General features: G+C 35.0%; 1 protein-coding gene across 1 annotated transcript in view; it reads right to left on the bottom strand.

The window, feature by feature from the left end:
• Positions 1 to 2,044: 2,044 nt before the first annotated feature.
• LOC109613818 (uncharacterized) overlaps positions 2,045 to 23,498 on the bottom strand; it is a 47,856-nt gene continuing 26,402 nt past the window's right edge. Inside the window, exon 4 of the mRNA XM_059120193.1 lies at positions 2,045 to 2,093. Within this exon, the coding sequence (XP_058976176.1) occupies positions 2,045 to 2,093 (49 nt within the window). The remainder of the gene's footprint in view (positions 2,094 to 23,498) is intronic.

The raw sequence follows: 23,498 nt of genomic DNA, 5'->3' as shown, positions 1-23,498 counted from the left end.
TTCTTATCTATTATTAGATTTAAAAGAAACATTGCATGGGTGCTTGTCCCTTCATTCAAGTGGTCTTGGCTATCCACTGTACGCATCGATACTGTGTGTGTGGGTCATGACCTTTATTATCTTACACATTATCGTATGCGACAGCGCACAAGATCACTTAATTCTACACATGTGATATTTTATGACCGCTGGGAAACTGATAATTTGGAAATATTTATTTTTAATTGTTGGATTTTCCCAGCGCCTCAATCTCACTCAAAAGTATGTACAAAGTATTTTGTACATAGGGTATCATAAAATCGGCCCCGCCCGACTTTAGGACTTTCTTTACTGGTTTCAATTTGACTTATAATATTGAAGTGTATATTTTGTAATATGTTTTCACCTTACAACACAGTCCGATCCTTACGAAAATTTTCACACGGGTAGGGTGAGGCTCAAAGATTTCCCCAATATATTTAGGGATCGAAATGGACCAACAACTAAAAATGTTTCTGATTTTGCAGCCGTTATAATGGTCACAAATAGAAACCAAAGGACGCTAAATCTCACATGAAGTTAGAGTATAGAAAAGCGGGTGAAATGGCCCAGTACTTTTGTTTAAAAAAATGCCCACATTATTTACAGGCGATATCCGAAATATGCAAAAGGCGAACTTCTTTTTAAACCGATTTTTTTTTTTTTTTTTTTTTTTTTTTTGACGAATATAGCGAAATATCGTACAAAAGCAAATCATATAGATGAGTCTAAATATGGAGATACAGAAGGGCCTCTTGCTTTTGGAGATTATCGAAAAATATTTAGGGGTTCGAATGAACCAAAAACAGAAAAAAATCCTGATCACACAATTGAAGCCAATTGACACCCCTGAGAACAGAGTTAAGGACAGGGAGGGATTCTAGAATTTTGGATGATCATTGGATTATATTTAGCTGTAAAATGGACTACAACACCTAACAGAAAATTTCCCTGGTCAAAATGATAAAAGCGAAATATTCCCAATTGTATGTGGACATAAGGGGGCTAATAACATATTGAAGTGTTGTAGGGTATCACATGGTCGGCCCCGCACGTCTATAGCCTTTGCTTACTTGTTTTTCTATATATACGATATCTTGGCTATCATCATCAATGTAATGGTCTGAAGTGCCTTTAAGGTGTAATTGTGATTTCACCGGGATTAAAAAATATTAACGTTTTAATAGAATTTTTTATATATTTCTTTACAAAATTTAAGGTCTAATTTGCCAATTAAAAATTCTATCGGAAGACCAACATCCGTTTCTTCTACATGTCATAAACAAATGCACAAAGACACAATACCATGACAGCAGTGTGGTGTAGGCTATAAAAATACTGCACATTTTGAATGGGGATCTGACTTTTCTACTCAGTTTTCGGTATAAGGATTTATTTTCTTTAAAAGCTACACAAAATTAGTAGGTACATTTTAGGATTAATAAAATCATGCAAAGAAATTCAATATTTTTGAATTCCCGTTTCACAAGAGATGTTCTCCCATACACACCAGTTAAAATATCCTTTCCTATTAAATACATAACACCTTTAATCTTGTCGTGCCAATTGTATACTCTCACACACACACATACACATACCCATTGCTGACGGCATAGTTACAAAGCAAATTTCATCATAACACTCGATACGCTTGTGTATCGAATTTTCAAAGTTAAGATTTTGTAATTTTCTTGCGTTAATTAGGCAACTTTTGCCACTGACACCTTGTCGTTTTGACTCCCGGTTGATGTTACCCGGTGTGTGAGTGTGTGTGTGTGTTTGTGTGTGTGGTGTTGACTCACGATGCTGCTTATTGCCGTTGCACAAGATGTTACTGTCGAAGCCAGTTTACGAGGGTGATAAGTGTAAAGCTATGAGAGGTCGTTGTTATTGTTTCAATGGCAGTTGTTATGCAAATTAGGTTGAAAGGCATTTTGTAATTTGAAGGACGTGAGTGTTTAAGAAATTCTGCATTAATTACAAAAGGATTTCAAATTATTATCGAAATGTGTATGTCTAACAGTGCTTAAAGGTATTGTTTACCGGTATCCATGTGTTTGAGAGTGGGATTGCGCCTGTATGTGTTTGTATTTGTAGATTTAATTGAAAATCAAAAATGGCATTTGGTCCAATAATTGGGTTTGTGTTTGCAGTGAATTTTCAAAGAAATGGTTATTTCTTGATTTGGAAGAAATGACATACCAATCTGAACAAATTTCTGATGGAATGATTTTCAGTCAATTACATAAACATGGGTTGACTTCGCTTTATTATAACACATAAAAAGGTGTAATTATTTTGTCATTTCTTTTGTAATGCCTCAAAATATTCGTCGGATACTCTATATTTTTGGTCCAGCCTGGAAACTGTCTTTCCGTCCATTTGGTAGAGAAGAATATTCAAGGCAGAGTTTATATTTTGCATACAATTTAGCATTGTTTTCACGAGGTTTGGTATCGAAATTAGTAAGTAAAGATTGTGTATCAATTTAAGAATAGACGTCATTTAACGTAACTTATAGCTAAACTTGCAGATGATTAACAACATGACACCCATTGATAAAACGGTGAAGAAAATCGAGGTTGAGTTCGATGGAATGGCACAAAAAGTCAAGAGTTGTCGTTTGATTGGGTACATTCCAAAAACAAAATAATACGCTTCTGATCACCTCAATCACTCTCAGGTTACGACCTCAATTAGAAAAAAATTTTTGAAAATAGGATGCAATAGTTTTCTGCGGAACGTGTTAAAGTGGTTCACATTCAATTTTTCTGTTACAAATTCTGAACTTCCTTAACTGTTAAAAGTTCAATTGGGATAATGACTTTAAAGAAAATTAAGGTCAAAGTCCGCCTTTGGATTTTTTATACCCTACAACACTACGTGTTGGGGGTATTATTAGTTTGATTGGGACAAAAATTATGTAACACCTGGTTTCCCACACAGGAAAGTATATATGGATCTTACTATCTCGCCGAGCTAAGATTTAGCTATGTATGTTCGTTCTTCCGTCTGTCCATGTTAATTTGCAATTATGGTCCGATCTTCACAAAATTTAGAATGACGGTGGGGCTAGGGTCAGACTAGAAGCCTATTGCTTTTGCAGATGATCGCATAAGAGTTAGGGGTTGAAATGGACCAAAAATTGAAAAACTTTCTGATTTTGTAGTTGATCTACAGGTCGCAATTATAGACCAATCGACGCGGAAGTAAGCATGGGGCTAGAGCTTAGGGCTGGGCAGGGACCTTCCAATTTTGATGATCATCGGGTAATATTTAGTGGGTGAAATATACCATACTATTTGTGTTAAATAAAAGTCAAATTTTCCATTAAACCGCGAATATTTTTAATCCCGGCGAAATCGCAAATGGACGAAAAGGAAATTTCTGACCGTTACGTAGATGACGATAGTAAATATATCGGATATATATAGCAACATATATGCAATGTAAATATGCAAAGGAAAGGGATGTTAGCTATAATGCATATATTCTATGAATGGCTGGAGCGATTTTGATACTTTTTGTAAAATTAGAATGAACTTTTGGCATAAAAGTATAATATCTAAAAAAATCGCATAAAAAGATACCAATAATGATGTTAATAGAGATTTTGTAGTATTTTGTGACATTTTTTTATTTTTTTTATTATTTTTTATCGCATGCGATTTTTTCAATTTGACTTATAATATTGAAGTGTATATTCTGTAATATTTTTGGAGTTTACAACACAGGTTGAGGTTATTATTTATATACAGATTGCAATTGTCGTTCGATCCTCACGAAATTTTTGACAAAGGTAGGTTTAGGCTTAGAAGGGCTTCAAAGATGTCCGCAATATATTTAGGGGTTGAAATGGACCAGCAACTCAAAATCTTCCTGATTTTGCAGCCGTTATAAAGGTCGCAAATAGAAACCAAAGGACACGAAATCTTGCATGAAGTTCGAATTTTAGACAGCGGGTAGAATGGACCACTACTTTTGTGTGAAAAATACCAACATTACTTACATGTGATATCCGAAATACACAATAGGCGAACTTCTAGCTTTTTTATGCTGATTTCGTTGACGAATGTAGCCAAATTGCTTTTGGAGATGATCACAAAATATTTGGGGGTTCGAATAAACCAAAAACAGAAAAAAATTCCTGATCACACAATTGAAGCCAATCGACACGCCTGAGATGATAGTTAAGCACTGTGAAGAATTCTGGCATTTTGGATTATATTTAGCCGTAAAATGGACCACAAACACTAAAAGCGCGACGGAGTGCATAAATTTCGGGAAAATGTCCCTGGTCAAAATGCTAAGGGTAATATCTGGGCAGTGCTCCGTGACATAATTTCAAAGGCGAAATATTCCAAAATGGATTTGGACATGAGGGGGCTTTTCACATATTGTAGTGTTGTAGGGTATCACATGGTCGGCCCGCACGGCTATAGCCTTTGCTTACTTGTTTTATTAAAACAATGCTTTTTTGCCAGTAGTCGGCACCACTTGCCAATTGTCGGTATGGCATTTTCCAACAGTCGGCATACCATTTTTTTTTAAATAATTAATAATAATAATAAATTAATTCATTAAAATATAATAATTTTTGAGTTTTGCCTTGTTAAGGCGAAGATCATATGTTTTATGATTAAAGTGTTTGTTTTCTCTTTCGAGACGAGCTTAATGATCTGAAATTTGCAGTGAAAAGGAAAGCCAGATAGACACTATCACACACTCACCACTATGCGACGCGTTTCGCCGTTGGTTAAGCGGCTCATCAGGCATATTTGATGTGGATGATGGCTTACAAGGGCCGTTCTCTGGAAAGTAGTATAGGGTAAGTGTACCAGTGGTCGGCACTTTAAGGATTTTCGCGTTTTTAATCGCTCACCATTCTGAGTGGAACTTTTCAATTATTACAAAGTTAATTTATTCATATTTGAAATTTTGTATAGTTTTTGCAATAATAAATAAAGTTTTAATAACTTTTTATTAAATTTCATAAATTTGTAGTTTTATTAAAACAATGCTTTTTTGCCAGTAGTCGGCACCACTTGCCAATTGGCGGTATGGCATGTTCCAACAGTCGGCAAACAAAATTTTTTGTAAGAATAATTAATAATAATAATAAATTAATTCATTAAAATATAATATTTCTGTTTAGTTAAACTGATTCGACGTCTCTATTGTACTTTTCTTAAGAATATGGATTGTTAAGGACCTTCACAGACAAAAATTTAATTTTTATTAGAATAAATCATCTTTTCTTAGCGATATTGTACACAAAGATATCTGGCAATATATTTGAAGTAAACAATATACATTTAGTTATAATAGTTTCATTTATTTGGGCTTAAAAATAAAAAGTGCCGACTACTGGGACATGCCGAACTTAGGCACACTTACCCTATATTTCGAACTTATTGCAAATTAGCATATGCGAATTATACACTAGAAACTCTCCAGGTTCGACTCAAGTTCTATTGGCAGATCTTTTTCACAGCAACGTTTTGTTTTTGTAGTGATAGATTTTTTGTCCACAACAACTACATTGCTTCCAATGCATACACTTGTTTTAGTGCTGCTTAGGAAGACGGGTTAATGGCTCTGAACGTAGAGACGGCAACTTCTAGTTGGCTGCACACAGAGGTCCGCGGTTCAAATCCCACAGCCAGGCTCGGCTGAATTTTTGAGTTTTGCCTTGTTAAGGCGAAGATCATATGTTTTATGATTAAAGTGATTGTTTTCTCTTTCGAGACGAGCTTAATGATCTGAAATTTGCAGTGAAAAGGAAAGCCAGATAGACACTATCACACACTCACCACTATGCGACGCGTTTCGCCGTTGGTTAAGCGGCTCATCAGGCATATTTGATGTGGATGATGGCTTACAAGGGCCGTTCTCTGGAAAATTTTTGTTTAGTTAACTGATTCGACGTCTTTATTGTAATTTTCTTAAGAATATGAATTGTTGGGAACCTTCACAGACAAAAATTTAATTTTTATTAGAATAATTCATCTTTTCTTAGCGAAATTGTGCACAAAGACAGCTGACAATATATTTGAAGTAAACAAAATATATTTAGTTATAATTGTTTCATTTATTTGGGCTTAAAAATAAAAAGTGCCGACTACTGGGACATGCCGAACTTAGGCACACTTACCCTACTATAATTGTATGAAAAGTACTAAATGGTAGTTTACTTGGCTTTTGGCCAAGGGAATGAGATAAAATTTTGAAATTTGATATTTAGATAAATAATGGTATCTGTATTAGAGATTTGGCGTTGGTTTGGAAATTCTTCCTATATTTGTACAAAAAGTACTAAATTGTACTAAATTTGGTACTGGATGACGTGATAGGGCTGGCATCTTTGACTGTAATGATCTGTATGTTAGTATTTGAGATTTGGCGTTGGTTTGGAAATTCGTCCTATATTTGTACGAAAAGTACTAAATGGTACTTAAGATGGTACTGGGTGACGGTTAGTATTTGAAGTTGAGATATGGAGGTGGGTTTGGAAATATATACTTTAATTGTACGAAAATAACTAAATGTTATTAAATTTGGCATTGGATGAAGGATTAGAAATTGGGTATAAATGTCACTGCTAGTGTCTCTTGTCATGATATGGAGGTAGTATTGAAAATGTGGACTATATTTGTTCGAAAAGTATTAAGTTGTACTAAATTCGGTATTGGGTGAAGGTATAGTGCTGAAATCACGAAATTTGATAATGGCATATGAAATTGAGATACGGACGTGATTTTATACATGTGTACTACAATTGTACGAAAATTACTTAATAGTACTAAATTGGGTACTTAGTGAAGGGATAGAGCTTGAATCCTGAAATTTACTATAAATGTCATTGTTGCTGTATCTGGTTAAGAGAATGAGCTGGGTTTGGATATGCATACCAAAATTGTACTAAATGGCACTAAATTTGGTAATGGGAAAATTAAGGAGCTAAAATCCTGCAATTTCGTATTAAGGTCACAGTTTGTATCTGAGGTTGATGCATGGAGATTCTTCTGAAAACGTACACTTTATCTGTACGAAAATGTTACTAAATTGATGTTGGGTGGAGGGATGGAGCTGAAACCCAGAAGTTCGATATGAATGTCAATGTTGGTGTCTGAGTAGAGAGAAGGAGGTGGTTTTGGAAGTTCATACTACGAACGTTCCAAATATGCCGTTGAGAGTTACGATGGAGATGGATTTCTGAAATTTGGTACCATGGTCAATGTTAGGGTATAGGGTGGAGAGAAGGAGGTGGCTTTGGTACTAAAAATTTGGTAGTCAATTTGGAATTGGGATAGAGCTGCCTTCATATTTCGAAGATTTAAATAGTTTTGACCAGAAAAATTAGATGTGGAATTATTTTGCAATGGTTAACTAATGCGTTCCTCGGTAAACTCCAAAACGAAGGACTTTGACTAATTTTTGGTCCAAAAAGTAATAATTTTTCGATTATACTTGCCGATAAAGGAAAAACTTCAATATGAAAACAAGTAAGCAAAGGCTCCAGTCGTGGGGGGCCGACCATGTGATACCCTACAACACTACAACTTGTTAGAAGCCCTCTTATGTCCTAATCCATTTTGTAAGATTTCGCTTTTGAAACTATGTCACGCATATATTACCATTAGCATTTTGAACAGGGACATTTGCCCTATATTTACGGACTATGTCGTGTTGTTAGTTGTTGTCCAAAAATGCTAGAATTCTTCCCTGTCCTTATCGCTCTTCCCAGGCATGTCGAATGGCTTCAATTTTGTATCAGGATTTTTTTCTGTTTTTGGTTCATTTGAACCATCTCCAAAAGCAAGAGGCCCCTCTGAATCTCCAAATTTAGACTCATCTATATGATTTTCTTGTCTACGATATTTGGCTACGGAAATCGGAAATCGCCTGTAAGTAATGCTGGTATTTTTTACACAAAGTAGAGGTCCATTCTACCCAGAGTCCTTAACTCTAAGTTCATGCTAGATTTTGTATCGTTTGGTTTCTATTTGTATTATAACGGCTGCAAAATCAGGAATATGTTTTGTTGGTCAATTTCAACTCCTAAATATATTGCGGACATCTTTAAAAACAATAGGCCTAGCCATTCTGAGCTTAACCCTACCCTTTTCGTGAGAATTTGATGATAATTGCAATATATATATATATATATATACAATATCCCCAACATGTGTTGTTAGGTGAAAAAATATTACGAAATATACACTTTAATATTATAAGTCAAATTGAAAAATCGCATGCGATAAAAACCTGAAAAAAAATTATGTCACAAAATACTAAAAAATCTATATTACCATCATTATAAGCGTCTTTTTATGCGTTTTTTTTTTTAGATTTTATCCTTTTATGCCATGAGGGCATTCTGGATTGACAAAATCGGTTCAGCCATTCTTGAGATATAAGCATTTTAGCTAACATCCTCTTCCTTTGTATACATACATTGTATATATTTCGCTATATATATCCGATATATTTACTATCGGCATCTACGTAACGGTCAGGATTGACCTGTTCGTCTGTTTCGCCGGGATTAAAAATATTCGCGGTTAATGGAAATTTTGATTTTATTTAGCTCAAATGTCACAGCCTTTTTCACCCACTAAATATTACCCGATGACCATCAAAAGTGGAAGGCTTCTGTCCAGCCCTAAGCTCTAGCCCCATGCTAACTTTCGCGTCGATTGGTCTATAATTGCGACCTGTAGAGCAACTGCAAAATCAGTATTTTTTTCAGTTTTGGTCCATTTCAACCCCTAAATATTATGCGATCCCCACATAGCCCCACCTCCATTCTAAATTTCGTGAAGATCGGACCATAATTACGACCTGTAGAGTGATTACAAATTAACATGGACAGACGGACGGACGGACATACATAGCTAGATCGACTCAGCTCGGCGAGATAGGAAGATCCATATATACTTTCCTATGTGGGAAATCAATATTTCGTGGTGTTACATAATTTTTGGGCCAATCAAACTTATAATACCCCCAACACATAGTGTTGTAGGGTATAAAAACTTAAATATGAATAAAGTGTTATCGAACTGGTGCAGCTGAAAAGTTAGTACGATTTATGAAGTTTTGTTTAGACATTTGAACAAAAATAGCGCATTTTGAGTATTAAAATTAACAAGGGGAACGAATCTAAAATTAAGGTGTACTTTTAGCTAAACCGCTACTACGGTCACTAGTCTGCGATAAAATTAGAAGCTGGTACAAGACTCTCAAATCTTCTTCTTGATCTGTTGTACGGTAAGGATATTTGTGAGTCATGCACCGCCGTTCTGCCTACAAAGCCTTACCTGGTTATCGTCTTGGCAATGTCAACACAGTGTCCTTATAGGACCTTAATTAATTTACATCTACATTAGAAAGTCTTATTCACTGCAATAACATTGGTAAGCTTTAGAAATGTGGTCATATTTTCCAACCTTATTTCAATTCATTCATATTCGCCGCCCCAATCAATATTATCTTCACAATTGTATATTTCCAATTCATGCTCCCAACCATTACAACAATCGACAAATCGTTTAACTCCAAGACAACGAAAATTCCCAATTTTACAATCAAATAATTTTTCAATTAAACGTTCAAATTACCATTAATTTTAATACAAATTTATTTCCATCCACATGCCTCACGTTGTCATGTGATAAATTAAGCTAAATTACCAATCGTTCGAACGGACTAATAGCCGACCATTTCAACAGCCGCTTCTCTTGTTACCATGGTAAATGAATATATTTCTGCGCAAACATGTGGTCTGTGGGTATTTCATTAAAAATGTTACATTAATTTTTCATTCATCACCCTCGCATGGCTGGCAGCTCAGTCGGCCGATCGGACTGTCGGTCCTCTTTACAGCCGTAGTTAAAATTTTGCAATTATTTGCCTCGTTAAAAATCAATAACATTACGAAAAAAATGATAATATCTTTTACGAGTCATGAATTTTTAACAATTTCCCTTTTAAATGGTAATAATTTTGAGAAGTGGCATAATGACCATCGATTACAATTTTTCAGTGCAATGTTGAGGAGGCATTCTTTGTGGAAATTAAGTGGAGTTCCTTTTGTGTTGATCCACCAAAAAGGAAAGAAGTTTGGCAATATGAGATTTCGTTTCGCAAACCTTCGGAAATAATTATTGTAATAAATTACCTATAATGATTTCTGGGAATTTCATAACAAGATTTACTGGATATTTAATTTGACAATATTTTTGGTTAATGTGTTTTTGAACAGAGATTAAAACAATTAAAAAAAAACTCCACTGCAAAAATGTCATTGCCATTCCCATTTAGATTACGGGCTAATATAAGGTATTTTGATTATTCTAGCACTTTTTTAAAAAATGTCGTATTTAATGTTTGTAATAGGTACATCTAGTTGAAGTCTGCCTAAAGATTCATGTTTTGGTGTAGGCCCCATAAGTACCAAGTTGGAAATTGAAGTCTATGTCAGAAAATGATGTATACAGCTCCATGTTGTCATCCAGCCCTCCTATAGCGGTACCATCCTTGCAAAAATAATAATTTATTCCATAATTGGGTTGGGTGAAAATTAATACAAGTTTTATTTTTTTTATATCCTCCACAATGCATACAGGGTGACATAAAAAAACTGCAATAAAGTCAAACGCCATAATTTTTAAATTTTTTTAACTTTATTGAATAAAAATAAAAAATGCCGCAAAAATCGCATCAAATTTTTGAATAAGTTTAGATTTTTTCGATTTGGTAACCTTCGGCGCGAATTATGGCCTTCAAACAGCCAATTAAACCATCACACGCTGCCCGAATGCTGCTCTGCGGTATTTTGGCCCATTCCCCGCGAAGCGCTGATAGATAATTTTGTATTTTATGAATATGATCGGTATTCGTTTTTTATGGGGTATTGAGATACATTATAGACATCACTCTTGCCTTTCCAAATGGTGTCGAATGTGCTGATATATCTTGTAGTTCCGAAGATATTATGGTAAAAATCATGAAATTGAGATTTTATCCACTAATATGTATCTAGCCATTGAAGGTTTTTTAAGTAGGTGGCCTTCGACCGGGGCTTGAATTTTCTAGTCTAGCGAATGTCAAACACCGGCTACGAGATCCATAGTTTTTTTAACTTTTTAACTTTAGTGAATGACCTGTCTTCGATTTTAAATAACTTCGGAACTACAAGGAACTTTCAACACATTTGGCACCATTTTGAACAGGCAAGAGTGTATGCTATGTTATAGTACCTACCTCTTAATGTGTCCATTTTCGACTTTGTTTGAGTTTTTCAAAAAGTCCCGTTACAGAAATAAACATTTTTTGTATTCCTTCGAAGCCGGTTCAAAAAATCCCATCACATGACCACATGTTGCGGAAATGATACCTATTTTGCACATATCATGTTTACATGAATAATGTTACATATCATGGATTTTGTATCCGAACTTTTGGGTCGAATAAGCGGGTAACCCGATATTTCCCCACAAAAAATTACTTTACCCTTATCAGGTTTAATCTACCTACCTGTGATAAAAATATCAGGTCAATCCACTAAACTTACTTAAACCTGGTTTTCTTTCCGAAAATTGTTTGGAAATAATCCCCACAGCAAACGGTAATACTCCCCATGGAAGCAGTCATAATCCCCACTTTATTATGGGGTTATGACCAACAAAAAATCGGACATAATCCAAGGACCAAGCGTGAATTTTTAAAGAATATATTTTAAGGACCATGAGTCCTCTAAGCTTGGATTTTTAAAGAATATTTTTTCAAGGACCAATACACTTCTCGATGTGGATTTTTAAAGAATATTTTTCAAGGACCAAAATACCCTTAGAAATGGATTTTAAAAAAATATTTTTCAAGGACCAAGGTACCTCCCAACGTGGATTTTTAAAGAAAATTTTTTCAAGGACAAATGCACCTCTCGATGTTGATTTTTAAAGAATAATTTTGCAAGGACCAAGAGTCCTCTAGGGTTGGATTTTTTAAAGAACATATTTTCAAGGACCAAGACAACTCCCGACGTGGATTTTTTGGAGAATAATTTTTCAAGGACCATAAGATCTCTATGTCCGTGCATGTCCGTCCGTCCGTCCGTCCGTCCGTCCGTCTGTTCATGTATTTTTGTAAACAAAGTACAGGTCGCATTTATTGCCCGATTCAGATGATAATTTGCATAGATCATTTGCTTGGCCCAAGGACGAACCCTATTGAAATTGGAGATAGTCTGTCAAAATTTAGATATAGCTCCCATATATATCTTCGTCCGATTTGCCTTTTATTGTGTACCAAACGTGTAATATCAGCCCGAAATCGAAATATATCAGATATATTGTTCATCTGATTTGTTATTTTTGTCCTCCGCAGCCGCAATATGTACTCTGCAACAGCAATATTTGGGGAAACATATCAAATATAGCTCAGAAATGTCTTTGCCAAATTTTATCGAGATCGGTTCAGATTTGGATATAGCTCCCATATATAACTTCGTCCGATTTACATTTGATTGTGCACCAAACGTCTAATATTTGCCCAAATTGGATGGAATTTGGCACTTAGGACCGAATTGAGCCTAGAAGCTAGTATGTCAAATTTGGTGCAGATCGGTTCAGATATAGCTATAGCTCCCATATATAATGTTCATCCGATTTATTATATTTGTTGTCCACACCCGTAATATGCACTCCGTAACAAGATATTCAGGGAAATATATCAAATACAGCTCAGAACTATCTTTATCAAATTCTGTCGAGATCGGTTCCGATTTGGATATAGCTCCCAAATGGGCAACACAAGTTCGATTTTAAAAGATACAAATGCTTCGACATATTTAGTCCTTTGAACCTTAAATTATAATTATAATCATAGCGTGTATGATTGAATTCTCCCATAAAAACTTTTAATAGTTATGCGCAGCTCTACTAAATTAGCAAAGTGGTGTAGGTTATCATAAAGTCGGGCCCGCCCGACTTTAAGGCGGTGATACGAGACACAAAGGATTAATTCACATTTAAATAGTGGAGTGTAAAATATAAAGAAATCACACTATCACGCTTGAATTCCATCACGAATACTTTCTTTCTGGAAAATTCTCACCAAAATGCTTTTGTACGCTTGTAAAATGAGCTGTCACTGGAATAACTTCAACAGCTGTCGGACGAGTGGCTTGGAAATCCCAGTAGTCTGAAGTTGGTTCCAGTTTTTTTTTATCTTACCCGTACTCATGATTGTGTGTGTGGTTCAAATTTGATACTCTCCATTTAACCGACATTTGCATGTATGAATTCTTTGCACCACCAACGCGTTATATATCTTCTATTTCAACAATCATAAATTTCTATTTTCTCTTTCTCCCAAGGGTTGTAACTAACCAGTTTTCAACATATTTGTTTTCACTTTCATATTTCGCTAAAATCCACACATATATTTTTGCCAATTAAAAATCACGTTACAAGCTCCATTTCATTGCAAAAACAAAACTGCATTTATTTTGTCTGTGGCAACATTTAGTAGCAGGAAAAATAAACCAAAATTTGGAAATGCAACGTCACTACAGATCTATGTATGTACATGGTAAAGTAAGTTCAAACTGTTCTCTGCCATGGCATTTTGTTGTTGGCAATTATGTTCGCTGTAAACGGTGTGTGCATAGCATTTGGTTGCAAATATGTAATATATTTATTGGAAGGGTTTGAATAACAAGATTTTAATTAAAAACTGCACACAAGTTCACAGTTATGACCTAATTTCGTCACCTGGAAATATGGTGAAAAGGATATGTATGAACATTAAATCATAGCTGATTTAAAGATAGAATTCACTGTCATGGAATAAATGAAGATACCGGGTTAAAGGGAGGAGTACTTGTCTTAAATATTTAAAGTAACTCTGTTTCACAATCAATGTACAAAAAACTTGAAATCGAATAACGACATTTATGACAACTGTATCTAAATCTGAACCGATCTAGATAAAATTTGTCAAAGATGTTTATGAGTCTTGTTTGATATTTTTCGCGAATACCGTTGTTATGACGTGTATATTACTGTTGTGGAGAACTATAATAACAAATTGTATTTGAACCGATTTTTATAAAATTGTGAATATTTCTTTTTATACCCTACAACACATAGTTGTGGGTATTATAAGTTTGATTGGGCCAAAAATCACACATCGAAATATTGGTTTCCCACATAGGAAAGTATATATGGATCTTCCTATCTCGCCGAGCTGAGTTGATTTAGCTATGTATGTCCGTCCGACCGTCTGTCCGTTTGTCCATGTTAATTTGTAATCACTCTACAGGTCGCAATTATGGCCCGATCTTCATGAAATTTAAGTCAGAATAAAACTCTATATTTCTGGAGATGATCGCATAATATTTAGGGGTTGAAATGGACCAAAAACTGAAAAAATTCCTGATTTTGCAGTTGCTCTACAGGCAATTGTAGACCAATCGACGCGAAAGTCAGCATGGGCCTAGAGCATAGGGCTGGGCAGAAGCCTTCCAATTTTCACGGTCATCGGGTAATATTTATAATATTTAAATAGACTATATCATTTGTGTTAAATAAAAGTCAAATTTTCCATTAAACCGCGAATATTTTTAGTCCCGGCGAAATCACAAAAAGACGAACAGGTCAATTCTGACCGTTACGTAGATGCCGATAGTAAATATATCGGATATATATAGCGAAATATATACAATGTGTATAAACGAAGGAAGGGGATATTAGCTAAAATGCTTGTATCTCAAGAATGGCTGGACCGATTTTGACAAATTTTGGCAATTATGAATGCCCTAGTGGCATAAAAGAGTAAAACCTAAAAAAATATGATAATAATGAAATAAATATAGATTTTGTAGTATTTTTTTGACTTTTTTTAATTTTTTTCATATTTTTTATCGCATGCGATTTTTTTATTTTGACTTATAATATTGAAGTGTATATTTTGTAATATTTTTTCACCTCACAACACAGTTTGGGGTTATTATATACAGATTGCAATTATCGTCCGATCCTCACAAGGGTATGGTTAGGCTCAGAAGTGCTAGGCCTATTGTTTTCAAAGATGTCCGCAATATATTTAGGGTTTGAAATGGACCAACAACTAAGAATTTTCCTGATTTTACAGCCGCTATAAAGGTCACAAATAGAAATCAAAGGACACAAAATCTCACACGAAGTTAGAGTTTAGGACAGCAGGTAGAATGGACCACTACTTTCGTGTGAAAAAATACCAACATTACTTACAGGCGATATCCGAAGTACACAAAAGGCGAACTTCTGTCTTTTTTATGCTGATTTCGTTGACGAATGAGTCTAAATTTGGAGATACTGAGGGTCCTCTTCCTTTTGAAGATGATCGCAATATATTTAGGAGTTCAAATGAAACAAAAACAGAAAAAATTCTTGATCACATAGTTGAAGCCAATCCACACGCCTGAGAAGACAGTTAAGGACAGGGGAGAATTCTAGCATTTTGGATGACTATTGGATTATATTTAGCTGTAAAATGGACCACAACAATTAACAGCAAGACGGAGGGGGTAAATATTGGACAAATATCCCTGGTCAAAATGTTAAGGGTAATATCTGGGCAGTGCTTCGTGACATAATTTCAAAAGCGAAATCTTTTGGAAATAAAGGTGCTTCTAACATATTGTAGTGTTGTAGGGTATCACATGGTCGGCCCCGCACGACTATAGCCTTTGCTTACTTGTGTTTTTTTTTTTTGGTCTCAATTTCAAATTTATAAATAAAATCTATCAAATTAATTTTTAGACCAATTTCCATCGCACATTCCAAAATTTCATTGAAATCGGAGATTTATAGCGAATTTGGTGCATCAAATACATGAAATCGGACGAGAATATATATGCAAACTATTCAAATCTAAGCCGATTTCAATATAATTTTTGATTTTTTCACCAAATTCTGTTACACATTCCAAATTTCATTGAAATTTATACATAGAGTGGTTAGTGCATCAAATCGAATCAAAATCGGATAAAAATACATATGAGAGCTATATCTAAATCTGCATCGATTTCAATATAATTCGGAAAATCTATTTTTATACTCTAGAGAGTGTATATATCATTACATATGGTCAAAAAGTGCCTCATCGAAATAACGGTTTTCGACATTAAGTCTCCTTTGGTCAAATCCGTTTCAGGACATTTGGAGTCGATCAAGGGATGTGCATCCGTCTGTCTGTCTGGCTGGCTGGGGCGCACTATAACTCTCGGGGATTGGCAATATCGGTCCACTCCTTCTCCATCTCCACCACAAAAAGGCGATACTTTTAAAAAAAGAAAAAACAAGAAAAAATGCACAGAAAGAGATATGATAACGCGATTTTGCTCCAACTTTGCAAATCGTAATATTTCCATCAGTGCTACGTCGCGTGTGAAAATTGACAATAGTGGTGCACTCCTTCTGTTTCCTCCCCACAAAGGGTCAACATATTGAATAGTTATTACTCGTCTCCAAATTACACACATCTCAAATTTTTTTTTTTTTTACCCAAGGCCTAATGTACAGATGGAATAAATCGGACCACTCCTTCTGGTACCTCTTCCGCAAAGGGTCAAAATTTTGAATATCCAAGAAGCTCATAAAACGCGATTAAAACATCCGAATCAATTCAGACTTGGCACATCTCAATATGCTACTAAATTTGGTATTGGTAAATATTGTCACTGTCGGCTCCTGTATTTAAGAGAAAGGTGTGGTTTTGCAAATCTAAATACGTAACGTGAGTTTGGTATTGGAATATAGATGGAATTTTTAAAGTGGGTATCGAGGTCGCTGTTGTTGTCTTGGGTGAGAAGGAAGTGATTTTTTAAACTATGGTAATAAATTTGGGATTGAATCTTAAGATAGAGCTGGAATTATGAAACTCGATTTGGATGCCACTGTAGGTATATACAGGGTGATATAAAACACCTGCAACAAAGTCAAACGTCACAATTTTTACTTTTTTTAATTTATCAAAAGAAAGCAAAAAATGTTGGAAATAGCATCAAATTTTAGAATAAGTTTGGATTTGTTCGAATTGGTCACCTTTGACACGAATAATGGCCTTCAAACCGTCACACGCAACCCAAATACTCCAGCCACAATAGCCCAACGGATTGGTATCCGGGGATTTTGGTGGCCATTGTGCACAGGAATGAACCAAGGAATAACCTCCACCATTTGGAACGAATTAGAAAATTTTCAAAAAATAAAATCCATTCATATGCTGTTAAAATCTTTGAAATATCTAATATCGGAAGGTGCCGATATATGGGGGGATATACGATATTATGGACCTATATAGACAATTACCTTTCAGGGGTGAAAGTGCTCACAGAGAACTCCTTGTGTGGATTTTCAGACAATACCATAGGAAAAAATGGCTAAAATCATCAAAATACCGAAATTCTCAGTCAGGGGGTAAACTGCTCACAAAGAAACTCTTGTGCACAATTTCAGACAATTCCGTTGAAAAAGGTAAATAAAATCATCAATATGCCGAATATCGGGGGTACCGTTATGTGGGGGCTATACGATATCGTGCACCTATATAGATAGTTCTCTTCCGAGGTATAAAGTACCCACAAAGTACTCCTTGTGTGGATTTTCAGATAACTCCGTTGAAAAATGTGGGTAAAATCGTCAAAATACCGAATATCGGGGAGTACCATTATATGATAATTCTCTTCCGAGGTATAAAGTACCCACAAAGTATTCCTTGTGAGGATTATCAGACAATTCCGGTGGAAACTGTGGCTAAAATCATCAAAATACCGAATATCGGAGGGTATCGTTATATAGGGGCTATACGATATCGTGGACCGATATGGATAATTCTCTTTTAAGGGATTAAGTACTTATAAGGAACTTCTTGTGTGGATTTTCAGACCATTCCATTAGAAAATGTGTCTAAAATCATCAAAACACCGAATATGGTCCCGTTATATGGGGGCTATACGATATCGTGGACCGATATAGCCCATTTTCGAACTTGACCTGCCTGCAGACAAACGAGGGATCTGTGCAAAATTTTAGCTTCTTATCTTAATTCGTTTAGCCTGTAGAGTGATTACAACAGACTGACGGACATGGCTAAATCGTTTTAGAATTTTACGCTAATCAAGAATATATATACTTTGTTGGGTCTAAAATGATTATTTCGATAAGTTACAAACGGACTTAATATACCCTCCATACTATGTATGATGGAGGGTATAAAGTGTTAATGATGTAAAAATATTTTAAACATTAATTATTACCATATTTTCGCCATATCCGAAGAGGATATGGAGTTTAAAAAAAAAAATAATATCGAAAAAGCCTTAAAATTTTAATTTTGTAATCTGCGCGACTTTTGGTATTGAAAATGACCATGTAGGTCCCCGTTTTGGTATAGCCCCCATATAATTGTACCTCCCTATTTTCGGTATTTTGGTGATATAACCGACATAATTCGCCAGAAATTATTCAAATTTGGTGTTTGAAGTTCGTAATGGATATTACAGCCATGACAGAAAATTGTATAGCCTCCGTATAGCCCACATATAACGGCACCGCCCGATTTTCGGTTTTAGCGATATTATTCACCGGAATCGTTTCAAATTTGGTATTTGATGTTCGTAAAAATTGTCTGTGCAGGTCACGCTTTAGTATAGCCCCCATATAATGGTTCCTCCCGATATTTGGTATTTTGATGTTTTTAGCTACATTATTCACCAATTTTTTTTTAAGTTTCGCATTCAATGTTCGGGCCGGCCGAACATACAACTTTTTTACTCGTTTTTACTTGAAGGAACAGTATGGTGTTGTATAACTGTTGCCAACACTCATACGCAATACTGGCCTACAAAACAATATATGTTAAACGACCACCTTGTATCAAGCATATGATTCACGGTGTCGTTCGTTCTTTCTAAATTAAAATTTCTGATTTTTGAAATGAATTTCAAAATTGTTATCATATTAAACTTTTCATAATTATATAACTCCAAATCGAATGTCTTCTATGGAACTCTTACATATGACACAACCGATATGCTTTCTTTACTCAGCTCCAAAAAAAAATTTGTATAAATACCTCGCACGTATCCAGGCAAGTTCCTCTTACTGTGTTATTATGTGATCTTCTATATTCTAAATACAATAAAAGACATGCCTGAATATAATTACTGAAATGTATAAAAAAAGAAACATCAATATCCAAGTTTTCCCCCCACTACAATACGTGGGAGTGTTTAAATATTAATTTTAATTTGAAAATGAATTTCTTTGTTTATTAAATAAAATACATATTTACACAACAACACAGAATTTCATTATATAACCAATTAAATGTTCGGATTTCATATAATATCTGCAAATAAAAAACGAAACTAAAAATCCAATATATTTTTTTCAAGAGTATCACAACCACTCTTATATGTCGTCCTCTTAAAGGATTCTCGACAACAACAATATCTTCTCAACTAAAGTATTCACATTTGCTTCAACAACTTCGAGTTGATCCAAGTTTTTATACATCATCTATGGAGTCCTCTTTTGCCATCATATTTTGATGCAGTTGCTCACATTTCACATTGCTGGCCGAGCCAGACAGATATCCGATAAGATAGATGTACAACACTTTTGCTTTGGATAACTAAACCTCAATTGAAATTTCATTTGCACACACACACCCACACATCCAACAAAATGGAAAGTCCTACATTGAGGATGTTTTGTTTTAATAACAACCTGAGGCCATAAAATGAATGGAAGGAAGTGAATACTTCCCCCCTGGAAGAGTGGAAAATAGAATGGAATTGTGATTACATACATTCCTTGACATGAAGTTGGCTTGGCTTGGTTTTTGGGCAGCATTTTGCTGCATCTTATCCCATTCCAATGACGCGGCAGAAGGAGGGAGCATAGAAGGTATTGTTAGATTTTTAAGTATGCTATTTTGCTATTTAATGCTATTTAAAATGCTCGTCAGACCATTCCTGCTTTGGGTTTGTTTCCTTCGTTGCTCTTTCTCTCTCTCTTTATCTCATACGTTTGCCTAACGAATGCAATTCTTTCCCAGTGTCGATTTCAGGTTGTTCAAACCAAAAACAAATAAAAGAGAAAATCATCACGTATCCAAATGCTTGTTAGGAGTTCGTTCCGTTTTTGTTATGAAATTCCTGGGTGTATGTATATGTGTAGCATAATTTATTGGTTGTATGTATGTATGAATGTGTGAACATGAAAATATTTTGAAAAAAAAAAAAAATGGAGTGTCCTATATGTTCTAAGAACATTTTTAAATAGAATATGGTCAAGAATTCAGTTATGTCGGAAGTGGTGGGAAAGGCCTGCATAAGGTTCGCTATCGATATATACCCTATGGCCTGTGAATACTTTCAGATTTACAAGTTAGAAATACTTTCTTTATTTTTATACCCTACCACGCTATGAGCTGGGGGTATTATAAGTTTGATTGGGCCAAAAATTATGTAACACTTCGAAATATTGGTTTCCCACATAGGAAAGGATATATGGATCTTCCTAGCTCGTCGAGCTGAGTCGATCTAGCTATGTTTGTCCTTCCGTCCGTCTGCGCATGTTAATTTGTAATCAAGCTACAGGTCGCAATTATGGCCCGAATCCCACGAAATTGAAAATAGAGGTGGGGTTAACCCAGAATAGAACCCTATTGTTTTTGGAGATGATCGCAAAATATTTAGGGGTTGAAATGGACCAAAAACAGAAAAAATACTTGATTTTGCAGTTGCTCTACAGGCCAAAATTTTGCATGGAGTTAGAGTTTAGGACTAGGCAGAAGCGTACAAATTTGGATGGTAATCGGACCACATTTAGCGGGTAAAATAGATCATAACTTTTTTTGTAAAAAATACGAAATTTTCCGCTAAACCGCGAATATTTTTAATCCTGGCGAAATCACAAATACACGAAAATGTCACTTCTGACCGTTACATTGATGCTCATATCCAAAATCTCGCATATATAGCAAAATATATACAATCTCATATATCAAAGAAGGGAATGTTAGTTAAATCGCTGATAAGTCTAGAACCGATTTTCCAATTCTTATCAATTCGGAGTGGTCTCTTGCCAGAAAATGATAACATCAAGGAAAACCACGTAAAAATCTGTCAATAAAAAAGTGAACATTTTTTGTTACATTTTTGTCATATTTTTTATCGCATGCGATTTTTTCAATTTGACTTACAATTTTGAATTGATAATTTTTGATAATGAAAAGAAACTCCTTAAAAATTCACGTTCGAATGAAGTTGTTGATAAGATTCTTCTCTTGGAAAAAAAAAAAAACAATCTGCGAAAAAATGGATATTAATTTCCCTATAATTCTTTAGAAAGCCGAAATTAAAAAAAATGTTCAAAAAATCTATGTTAATTTTTTTAAATAATGGTAATATAAATTCTTTAGAAAATTCAATTTGGAAAAATATCTTTCCACCTTTATAGCCCTATGATCCCCAACAAATCTGGTTTCGACCTAAAAAATTTTTAAAAACACGTTTATAACCCTTTTGATTCTTAAAGTCTTAAAATCTTCTATAAAATCTTTACAAAATAGGACTTTTGATCTTTAAAAAGACTGATTTCGACATAGAAAAAAGTCTTTAAAACCCCGTTTTTAGGCATTTTGGTATTCAAAAAAAAAATCTAGTTTCGATCTTTAAAAATCTGGTTTCACTCTGGAAAAAATTCTTTCAAAAACACCACGTTTATAGGCCGTTTGATCTTCAAAAATTCTGGTTTCGACCTGAAAAAAATCTATAAAAATCAAGGTTTGAATCTGGTTTGTTCCTAGAAAATACTCTTAAACAAATAAAAAAGCAGCTAAATTCCGCCGGGCCGACCTCTTAATAATCTTCACAATTTGGAAGGAACTTAAAAAAAATAAAAAAAACGATTCCGAAAACTACCACTTGAATGGAAACCGTGATATGGGGACTATACAAAGACGTGGATTTGCTTACGAATTTTTTTTGCCATAGGTTGTAGTACGCATTAAGAACTTCCGAATACCGAATATTTTGGGAATCTTTGGGACCTATTTAGACAATTCTCTCTTTAGGGGGTAAAGTACTCACAAAGAACTCCTTGTGTAGAATTTCAGACAATTTCATTGAAAAGTGTTGCTAAAATCATCAAAATACCGATGTTATATGGGGGATATAAGATATCATGGACCGATATAGCCCATCTTCCGACTTGACCTGCCTGCAGATAAAAAACACCCCTGTGCAAAATTTTAGCTTCCTATCTTAATTCGTTTTGACTGTAGTGTGATTACAACAGACGGACGGACAGGGCTAAATCGTCTTAGAATTTTACCCTGATATATATATACTTTGTTGGGTCTAAAATTATTATTTCGATGAGTTGTAAACGGAATGACAAACTTAATATACCCTCCATACTAAGTATGGTGGAGGGTATACATTTTTTTTGCAGGCGGTTTTGTCCTGGAGAATCTATAAGAAACAAGTAAAAAAACTGTAAGTTCGACCGGGCCGAACTTTGAATACCCTCCACAATTTTGGAACAATTTTGGCAATTTCAAACAAAAAAAACCATTAAGAATTCTGCTAAAATTTTTAAAATACCGAATATTCCCGTTATATTGGAGAATTGGACCTGCATAGACAATTTTCTGTCACAGGCTGTAGCATCCATTACGATCTTCAAATGCGACATCTCAAACAATTTCTGTGAGTATTGTACCTAAAATCGTCAAAATACCGAATATAGGGAGGTACTGTAATATGGGGTCTATGCGAAAACCTGGAGTTCCAATTTCGAACTCTAAATACGTTATTTGGAACTACTCCGGTGAATAATGTCGCTAAAATCATGAAAATACCGAATATTTGGAGGTACCGTTATATGGGGGCTATATGAAGACGTGGACCTGCACCGACAATTTTCTGTCTTAGGCTGTGGTATCCATTTCGAACTACAAATACCGGTGAATAATGTCGCTAAAATCATGAAAATACCGAATATAGGGAGGAACCGTTATAGGGGCTATATGAAGACGTGGACCTGCACAGGCAATTTTCTGTCTTAGGCTGTAGTATCTATTTCGAACCTCAAATACTAAATTTGAAACTATTCCGGTGAATAATGTCGCTAAAATCGTCGAAATACCGAATATCGGGAGATACCGTTATATGGGGGCTATACGAAGACGTGGACCTGCACAAACTATTTCCTGTCATAGGCTGTAGTATCCATTTCGAACTTCAAATGCCATATGTCAAACAATTTCGGTGAATAATGGCGCTAAAATCATCAAAATGAAACTTGTTCCTACATGGCCCGTTTACGAACTTGACCTGCCTACTGGCAACACATGTGTGCAAAATTTTAGCCCTCTCTCTCAAGTCATTTGAAAGATGGGGTGATTACAGCAGACGG

Source organism: Musca domestica, unplaced genomic scaffold, assembly GCF_030504385.1.
Source record: "Musca domestica strain aabys unplaced genomic scaffold, Musca_domestica.polishedcontigs.V.1.1 16, whole genome shotgun sequence".
Classification (NCBI taxonomy): domain Eukaryota; kingdom Metazoa; phylum Arthropoda; class Insecta; order Diptera; family Muscidae; genus Musca; species Musca domestica.
This window is presented reverse-complemented; position numbering and strand designations above follow the sequence as displayed.